Here is a 10608-nt window from a genome sequence, read left to right on the forward strand (position 1 = left end):
GCCCTTTCACCAGTGCAACTTTCCTGCCACCAATGTCCCCATTTCCCTTCTCCCCCATCCCTTGCCAGTCTTTGAGACATGTATTGTATTTCTCCATCACTGTCATGGTAGTTGTTAGTGTAGTTATTTCTCTAACTGCACTTACCATTCTTTGTGGCAAGCTTCATATCATGAGCTTGTTCTTCCGGCCCTCATCTCTATGATTTCTGAGTGTTATTGCAATAATGACTTTTATTTTTCTTAAATCCCAAAGACTATTATGGTTTATCTCTCCCTCTGACTTATTTCACTCAGCATAATAGCATCCATATCTATCCATGTATAGAAAAATTTCATGACTTCATTTTTTCTAACAGCTGCATGGTATTCAATTGTGTAAATGTATCACAGTTTCTTTAGCCACTCATCTGTTGTCAGGCAGCTGAATTGTTTCCAGATTTTGACAGTACTTTGAATTCTGTTAGAGAAAAACAAGCCCTCCCATTCAGTTGGGGAGGGAATTCACTAATTATTCATCATTCACCATCCAGCACTTTGAACTCAATAAGTCATAGACATTCTCATTTATCATTCTTTGGTTTTGACCAAACCTAGTAGTGTTCAGGTTTGCTCACTGCATTCAGGGGTCACTCTTGGCAGTGATCAGAAGATCATATGTGGTGACAGGGATTGGACCAGGGTTAGCTACATGCTCTTTATATATCTCTCTATGTATCCCTGAGTTTTTTTTTTATCTAGTTCTTTGAACTTTTTCTATTCTACATTACCAAAAAGGGTGACATTAAAGTCTCGCCATTACTACTTGGTACACATTTACCAATCCAAATTATCTCCATACAAAAATAATTATGATTTCTATTTTTTTCAGAGCATTCTTTCAGTAAGTGTCCTATAGAAGCTGGCATGCTGATATTCCTTACAATACTTCTAATCATTGGACTTAATATCTATTTGCATCACAAGAACAGAGGTATGCTATATCAAAAGGTGGGAATATATGTTATTTTTAAATATTATCTTTTGATAACATATTTAGCTAAAGATTTATATCTGCTTAAATTTTATGAATTAATTACACACAGTGCTGATTCTGCTACCCACAAGACAAAGAAAAAATATACTTCGGTCTTATAGCTTTGTGTATGTGTGTGTGTGTGTGTGTGTGTGTGTGTGTGTGCGCGCGCGCGCGCGCGCGTGCCAGAAGTCCTGTTATCACTCCCTAATCAAAAATACCAATTCTTTTCATATGTTAAACCTAGAGGAGGTAATAATTCACTGTATATTAAACTTTATTCAGACTTTTATTAAAAAAGCAGGGCACAACAAAAGACTCCCTTCTCAAAATGACTCTTACTTTACATATATATTGCCAGTTTCCTAGTGTTCATGGCCACTTAGAATTAATTCTTTCCTCTCTTGCCCTTTTTATGGATGGCATAGAAATAGTAATTATAAAAGTCTTGTGATAGTTAAATCTAGCATATGTGAAATGTGCCCATGAAAATTATATAAACAAGACAATAATTAGTATAGTAAAGAATAAAAATTCTTCATTCCCTTGTTGTGTTGGAGAATAAACTCTGAGCCAAATACATTCAAGGCACGTGCTCTACCGCTGATTATGTCTTTAAAGCCAGAATTTAAAATGAAGAAACCATAAGACATAGACTCTTCAGATAATTTTATATACTCATATTTATTATAATAAAATACACTGGACTTTAACCAAATGTGAGTAGGACTGTTTTTCATAACTCATAAAAAAGTTAATTTTGGGGATCCCATTCTTCTGTCCTGTGCATTGTATTCGACCCATAGGACGGAGATTGGCCCTGTAGTGTATCTTTTTCTCCTTTAAACATAGATAGGTACACTGTAGAGTCCAAACCTGTGTCTCTATGTCTGAAGCCCTATGAAGCCACACACCAGCAAGCCTGGAGACCCCATCCTTCTGTATTTTCTTGTATATCTACCTCTAGACCAAAAATTGGTCTTATATCATATCCATCTATCCTCTAAATCCAAAGCCTTGTGGACCCACTTAGTGAAAGCATTATTACATACATATCTTATATTGGGGGAAGTTGGGATGTGGAACTCCTATTTCTTAGACAACGTGTAACCTTAAATCTCAATTGACTCAACTGAGGAATTAGTTGAAATTTTTCTGGGCATACTCAAATAACATCGCACAATAAGGTAAATAACCTGAATAGCAGATGTATTGTTAGCTGTCTTTTATAGACAACTCAAGAGATCAGTTCTCAAGTAACTGGGAGTCTAAATCTCCACCATTAACACCGATAAAACTTGAAGAACAATGAGAAAACTAAGAAATTCAGCTTCATCTACAAATAGAACAGAAACCAGGGAAGTCCCCAAGACCATCAAAACACTTAAAATTAGTTGATGAAGACCTAAAATTAAGACTCACTGCACTGGCAACAGAAATTAAGCAAGCATTTGCTAGTGAATTTAAGAGATCACTATACAAGAGATTAAACCAACTCAAAGAAGAACTTTTTCAAAGGATGGGAGACTCCATAAAAATGGAATTGAAGGAGCTAAAGAGCACACTCAATAGTCATAGTAATTGAATCTCATAGGGACAGAATCAGATAGTGAAAGACAAAATATAATCCAGCATTGATAATGAAGTTAAAAAAGAGAACACAAACAAAAGGAAGAAAGAAGTTTTAAGGTATTTAAGGAACAAAGACAAGAATAGTCTCCACTGTTTTGGCAAGGGTAATAGTCTATTATCAATTGTATAAAAAAAAGAAAAATTAAAAAAAAAGAGATTTGGCCCTAATTTTCATGTGAGAAACACTGCAAGGTGATATAGCTTAAAGGCTTCCTGATGAATATGACATTATAAGGCTGCAAGCCTTTGCCATTATGAAAACTTACCCCAAACACTTCACAGTGTATTAAAACTTCATTTTTGTTTGTTCTGTCTAACTTGAGGCATTAATTACAAAGGCTTTTACCACACTGCTCACAATCTTTGGTAGTTATGCATAAAAGTTTAACCACTAATCTATTTCACAATTACTCCTAATGTTATTTAAAATGGTCTTTCTTTGGGAATCCTGCTTCCTACTAGTTCTATTTGGTGCCTCTCTTCTTGTCTAGACAGATTCCATTTGCATCAACCTTTCTGGATTACTTTATTTCATTTATATATTGCAATTTAGATATAACTTAACCATTCATTTAACACATATGAATTGCAAGAAAATTTCAAAAATCTTTGTTTTTAGTTTTACAGTATCCTTATGGGAAATTGACTATAACTTTCACTTTAGAGAAGCAACTATAAAAGCTAAAATTGACTATCCTATATATCAGCTAACTTAGAAAGTAATAAGGTAACTTCTAGGATTCTAACCATAAGTCCCTTATTCTTAAAATTTTACAATTAATACGATTGCCCTCTTAAATGTTTTTTTTTTTTGCTTTTTGTTTTTTGGGGGGCCACATCCAGTGATGCTCAAGGGTTACTCTGGGCTATGCTCTCAGAAATCGTTCCTGGCTTGGGGGACCATATGGGATGCCGGGGCATCAAACCGCGGTCTGTCCTCAATAAAACAAAAAATTGGTTGTGGACTGATTCTCCAAGAGACGCATTTTGATGGAAGTTCTCTATCAACATATACATAGATAAGTCTACAATAAATCCAGCCATTTGTTTCCAGTCTATGTGGCAAAGTGTTTATAAGATGCACGCTAGAGTCAGATTCCCATGGTTCTTCCATGGAAATAAATTTAGAAGATTTATCTAAGGTCTTTTAGCTGTATTTTCTTATCTGTGAAATATCTGTGATAATACATATATATTCTCTCTAGGTTTAATATGATAATTAAACTAGTCCATTTAAAAAGTATTTATCCTGATTTTGCACAGAATTTAGACAACATGAACTTGTTATAATGATCATTACCATTAGCATTACCTTTAGCTAAGAATTTTATCCCAAGTCTTTTCCTGGAAGAGTAGATTAAAAGCACTGTCATTTCCCCACCTCTCTTTTTTAGACTATATTTCTTCACATGCAGCCTATGTTATCTCACTTTCTAAGTATGGCAATTGAAAGAAAAGAAAGAGATAGAGAAAGAAAGAGAAGGAAGGAAAGAAAGAAGAAAAAGAAGGAAAGAAGAAAGAAGAAAGAAAGGAAGAAAGAAAACAAGACAAAAAGGAAAAAGAAAGTAGGATGGAAGAAAGTTTTAGTTTTCACTCATTTATTTGAGTAAATACTCAACATTTTCAGTCTATTTTTTATTTCCAAGTTATGTTTAGGTTTTCTTTTAAATTTCATTCTTATTCTCTACAATGTTAATGTTAGAAGATAGAACTCTTTGTCCAACAGCAAAACTTGCTGAGTCTCCATTCTCTCTTTTATTTTACATAAGTATCCAGAGAATTTTTGCTATTTAAAAGGTGATGTCATTACACTGTCAAAGGAGATTTATGGTTAGCTAAGAACAGAATATCGAGGCCAGAGCAATAACACAGTGGGTAGGGTGCTTGCCTTGCATGTGGATGACCAAGGTTCCTTCCTGGGCATCCCATATGGTCCCCTGAACTGGCTAAGAGTAATTTCTGAGCTCAGAGCCCTGAGCATTGTCGGGTGTGGCCCCAACAGAGATGAGTAGTTTTTTTGAACTACAGAGGCCAATATTTATTAACAATGAAGAAAATTTCTGGGAAAAAAAGTGATTGCTATAGACATAGAGTTTTGGTTTGTAAACAGATAATAATGTTGACAGTGGTACACCCAGCCCAAGATAAGACCAATATTATAAAGTTGGTTTTATACTTTTAAAGTCATCCAGAAGAAAAAATTTAATGAAGATAATTTTTTCATGTAACAGGAATACTTTTGTGAAAGTTCTTTCATCTCAGAGATCTTGAATGATTTTGCTTCACCAAGAAGTATCAAGAAACCCAAGGCCCCAGATAAAGAAGATAAAAATGGGGCTGGAGCAATAGCACGGCGAGTAGGACATTTGCCTTGCCAGCATTGGATGAGGGTTAACTCCCAGGCTTTCCATAGGGTCTCCCAATCCTGTCTAGGAGTGATTTCTGATAAACCAGGAGTAATCCCTGAAAGCCACCAGGTGTTGCCCCAAAAAACAAGCAAACAAAAAATAGAAAGCATAATGTGCTCATCTGTTCTTCAAACTCTTAGCACGCAGAGTAAATGTCATGCTGCTGGAATGGAAAGATGGGTTCCTGTCTCTTGGTGGTCATCTTCCAACTTTATCCCAATTATACTCAGCTCTGGGATCTTTCACCTTCTACATAGTCCATTCTATCTCTCTCCATACTCTAATATGCATACAAAAGAATGGATCATTAGGACATAAAATAAATCTGTTATTAGTCTGTAATCAGCTCTCTTTCCCTAATGTGACACTGCTATTTATTGTACCTCTCTACAGGCCCTGATTCAAATCCACATTCCCAATTAGATGCTATGTGGCTGGAAGATTTAACTGTGGCCCTGTGTATTCTGCTGGTCTTCATTAACATGATCATTTCCTTCGTTTACTTTAAATTTAAAGGTAAGAGGAATGGAAAGGGATATTTAAATTTTCAAAGGGATGATATTTCTAGTCTATGTGGCTTAGGGGAAGGATGAAACAGACCTATGTCCTATATAAGAGCTTCCTGTTTTTTATCTTCATGAAACTCCAGGGTTTCTGTAGGTACTAGTGCTGTGCCTCAAATTCAAGAAATAATCTCACTTCTTACTTCACAACTGCTACAACTCTCATTTGAACGAGGGTACTTGGCTATCTAATCCTGAAACATTTGCTAAAGTTGTTTATAGATCTTTTTCATAACTAAGGTGCTTTCTTCATTTGCATCTCAAACTCAGTATCGGAATGTAATATTACAATTTTCTCTCTCAAGTATCCGAAGAACATTTGGCAAGAAACATTTCTGAAGTTTTGCTCACAAGAATATAAAATTTCTTTCTTTTTTTCTGCACAAATATACTTTTCTTGTGAAAATGGAAAGGAAGAAATGGTTACATGAAAAGAAATAATTTCATATTTGATTCTTGTATTCTACCAGAAATTTATGAATCCTAAAACTTCAATCAAAAATTGTGTTTGTTCTAAAGACTATTTTTAATTCTTAAAAACCACTCTTCCTTAAATTTCCATTAATGATTAAAATTAGCATTGCTACTCCCTTGACCTATGAGAAGGGTTTCTACACACAGTTTCCACATTTAAGCTATTTTCTTTAAAATGTAGTATTGAATGTTAACTTTTACACAGTTTTGAGCACTGCTATCAATATCTGGAAAGTATTTTGAGAGAAGTGGAAAGTTTAACATTATAATTTAACATGATATATTTCTTTTTAATTCAAAAAATAAAATCAGATTTTAAAATAAAAAAATGTATGTAATGGTCATAGAGTAAGTTTAAAAAAAAAAAGACTCCTGGCTCTGAGCTCAGAAATCTCTCCTGGCAGGCTTGGGGGACCATATGGGATGCTGGAATTCAAACCTCCATCCATCCTGGATCAGCTGCTTGCAAGGCAAACACCTTCCAGCTGTGCTATCTCTCCAACCTCTCTTTTTTTTAATTTGTTTTTTGTTTTTTTGGGGGCCCCACCTGGTAGCACTCAGGTGTTACTCCTGGTTCTGAACTCAGAAATCGCTCCTAGCAGGATTAGGGGACTATATGAAATGTCGGGGATAGAATCCGGTCAGTCCCGGTGGGCTTCATGCAAGGCAAACACCTTACCACTGTGCTATCTCTCCAGTCCTAATATTCCGCTTCTCAAGATTAAACAAATATAAGAGTCAAGTGTCTAAGAGTCTAAGAGTCTGTTTCATAAAAACAGTTTTATACTTTTGGTGCCTAATTTTGCTACCACGTAAAGTAACTTTATCACTGTCAGTCTATCCCTAAGCATGAATTAATGACAGGGAGGAATGTAATAAGCCTATAACCATGTTCTTTCACTCATTATAGTCATGTTTATGTATTAACTTATAGGAATTAGTATAGACATTAGAGTCAAGGAGGAACCTTTCTCTCACCGTAGAGTACCAAAGGAGATGAGAAACAGTACTATTTTTCATCTACATAAGGCTGCAAGGTCATTTCTTAATTGTGTCTTTCTTTTTTTTTTTTTTTTTTTTTTTGGTTTTTGGGCCACACCCGTTTGACGCTCAGGGGTTACTCCTGGCTATGTGCTCAGAAATCGCCCCTGGCTTGGGGGGGACCATATGGGACGCCGGGGGATCGAACCGCGGTCCGTTCCTTGGTAGCGCTTACAAGGCAGACACCTTATCTCCAGCGCCACCTTCCCGGCCCCCAATTGTGTCTTTCTGTATTCCATGAAGACCATGAAAGAATTATTTCAATCAAATATTTTAGCAATATTTTAACTGTTCTCATAATCACATAAAATAAGATCAGATGATGCATTAATTAATTTAGATTAGGGATTATACAAAAGATTGAGCTGAAATGATTAAATTACTCTTTGTATAAATATTTGTACTATATTAGTAAGACATTGCTAATGTTATAATTTTATAGTAATAATCTTATGATAACATAGCCAAATTGAAAATCTAAATACAAATTTTTCAATATAAAATGTTAACTATTTCCATAATAAAATTAATTTTATTTGAGAAGTACCAAAAAAATTTCCAACTGCTTACAACTTTCCAAAATTGCCTACAGTTTTTCTTAATATTATTTTTGATTCTCCCAACTTTCTGTTGGGTTTTTAGGCTTGCTTTTCTACTACATTTTTGGTACCATTTTACTGAAAGAATTTTTCTTTTTTCACATTGAATACTTCAGTTTTATATTTCATGTCCTTTAGTGTTTCAGGGTATTTTTTTAGTTTCTCTTCCTTTAAGAGACTACTAGAAGAAAATGCACAAAAATATTAAGAAAAAATTTAAAACAAATGTACAGATCCAGTGTAACCTCTCATGTACTGATGACATAAGCATCAGTTTGATTGTACAACATCTTTTTATCAAACAAGCAAATACAACAGATAATGACTTATTATATCAAAGTTCAGAGTATCAGAGTTATTGTATCAGAGTTCAAAGAGAAATAAAATAAAAAGAGATAGAAAGATAATATTTATTTTAATTTCACCTGGCTATATGTTTATTTCAGTTGAAGAAATAATGTATAAATTAAATGTATCTCTTCTAAAATTATTTGTATTTATTTCAGGCTCCTTGAAGAAATTTTCCTTTCATTGATATAATCAAGCTAATTTATATTATGACTTCTAAGTGAAAGTTATTTTTCTCTACTGATTTTCCAGTACTATCTTCTATCTATGAAAGAAAATCAGGCTATTCTCAAATATATTACCATTATAAGAACTTTTCTTATTAAGATATGAGTTTATAATGCTGTGAATATGTTTTATTTTCTCAACAGAATTCCTGAACATTTAAGGAGTTGAACAAGCATCCAAGTTTTATCTGGACTTCTTGAGGCAAGACTGGAAAACCATGCTAAGATCTCAGAAGAAAAAATCTGTTGTCTCACAATTTTATAACAATCAAAAATTCACATATAGCGTACAAATAAAATATACTTGTATATTTATTTTGTATTTATTTTAGTTTTTGAATCTATAACAGTAATTTAACATCACAACAATGATGAATAGGAACCTCTAGAACCTTAAAGACTCTATCCTAGACCCTGACCTATGACCTGCGCAAATACCAAGATCGCTAGCTACAGTGGCTTGATTTTCTCACACACAACTGAGAGGAAAGTTTCCTGGCACCACAAGAAAGCCTTTGGGATGGGGTAATGAGTATATATGGAGCCAGGGGTTGATCCCATGATGGTATGCTTCAAGGATGGAGAAACCCTGAATCTCTTAGGCCACGGAAATTCCCTTTCTTCCCCAATGCTTACTGTGCCTATGCAAAAAAAAAAGTGGGGAAACGCCAAACCCTGCCACCCCAGCACCCCTACTTTTTCTTGTTTTGGTTTAATTTATTAGTTTTTGACTTTATTTTTCTTCTCTTTTTTCTTCCACTTTTCTCTTTCTTTTTCACTCTTGTGGTTATTATTTGGTGATTTATTTTTATTTTTATTTCCCGGGTGCATTTTTTTTCTTTTTTGTAATGCACTTTGGTCACAATAAAAATTAAAAAAAAAAAAAAGAATGGTAATGAGAGGCTGGAGCAGGGCGTAAGGCATCTGCTTTGCACATGCTAGCCTAGGAGTGACAGAGGTTTGATTTCCTCGGCGTCCTATATGGTCCCCCCAGCCAGGAGCGATTTCTGAGCGCATAGCCAGGAATAAGCCCTGAGCATCACCGGGTGTGACCCTAAAACCAAAAAAAAAAAAAAAAAAAAAAAAAAGGATGTTAATGAAAGTAAAGTGATTCTTAAATCTATGATGTTTACAAGAGAGTTGATTAAAACATCACTATTTAGAAGTCGAAAACACAGGGCTCCAAAGCCAAACCTATGCAATGTCTATCAAAAAGTGGAAAATATAAGAAAAATACAATTGAAAAGAAATTAGTAGGGATAGTCACCTACAAAATAAATATAAAAATAAACAAATTTTTCTAAAATACATTATATAGTGCATATATACTAATAATACATTCTTTAGTCTATGAAAGAAATGCAAATAAAATTATCTTTAGAATTTTATCAATCTCTTTGTAACAATCCTGATTAGAGCAGGCAGAAAATATAAACTCTAAGAAAAACAAGTTCCCTCATGCAATAACTTAGTGGTTAATGTTGAAGACTAATAACTTTTCATGTTAACAATATCTTGTGAGTCTTATTAGTTCACTTAATTCATATCATTCTTGGGTAAACATTTTCTTAGTTTGCTTATCTATATACTTTTATGTTAATCTGTCATGACTCTGATTAAAACAGGCCCAATTGCATATGAATTGCAAAAAGATGAGTTCCTGGAAAAATAGGAGAAAGTAAAAGAAAGAGGAGGAAGAAGAGGAGATGAAGAGGAGTAGGAGAGAGAGAAGGAGAAAGAGAAGTGGGGATAAAAAGCAGGAGGAAGAGAAAGGATGAGAAGGAGAAGGAAAATGAGAAAGAGTAGGAGAAGAAATAGAGAGGAGGAATTGGAGGAGGAAGAGGGGTAGGAGAAAGAAAGAGGAAATATATCATATGTATATGTATGTACACATATGTATAAAATGTATAATGTACTTATGATACATTAACTACCTATGCCATATTAGGATACGTACATTAAGGATATCCTTTCAAAACTTCCATGTAAACATGCAAGAGAATATTTCTCACTATTATTTCTGAGAGAAGATTGTAGGCAATCTAGAAAATAGTTATGTGACATTAGAAAAGATAGTTGACAACCCTGAAGGACAGGAGAAATATAAGGTAAACCACACCTTATATTTGGGGAACCACGCCATAGTTAAATTATTTAAAAAATAAGTTAAAGCACATCATAGTTAAATTGTTTCAAATATCTTATAAAGTAACTAGATAAATTAGAAATTAGATAGGGGACAAAGTAAACATTACTATTGATTGATTGATCAGCATAATAAAGAAAAGCCTAAAGAAAATAATA

At 34.1% G+C, this 10608-nt stretch overlaps 1 protein-coding gene across 1 annotated transcript in view; it reads left to right on the forward strand.

Moving 5' to 3' along the window:
- Positions 1–8465, forward strand: part of LOC126011666 (selection and upkeep of intraepithelial T-cells protein 1-like) — a 51092-nt gene extending 42627 nt beyond the window's left edge. Inside the window, exons 5-8 of the mRNA XM_049775480.1 lie at positions 1865–1953; positions 4152–4209; positions 5446–5568; positions 8449–8465. Coding sequence (XP_049631437.1) covers positions 1865–1953; positions 4152–4209; positions 5446–5568; positions 8449–8465 — 287 coding nt within the window. The remainder of the gene's footprint in view (positions 1–1864; positions 1954–4151; positions 4210–5445; positions 5569–8448) is intronic.
- Positions 8466–10608: the final 2143 nt, after the last annotated feature.

This window comes from Suncus etruscus, chromosome 6 (assembly GCF_024139225.1).
Source record: "Suncus etruscus isolate mSunEtr1 chromosome 6, mSunEtr1.pri.cur, whole genome shotgun sequence".
NCBI classification, from domain to species: Eukaryota; Metazoa; Chordata; class Mammalia; order Eulipotyphla; family Soricidae; genus Suncus; species Suncus etruscus.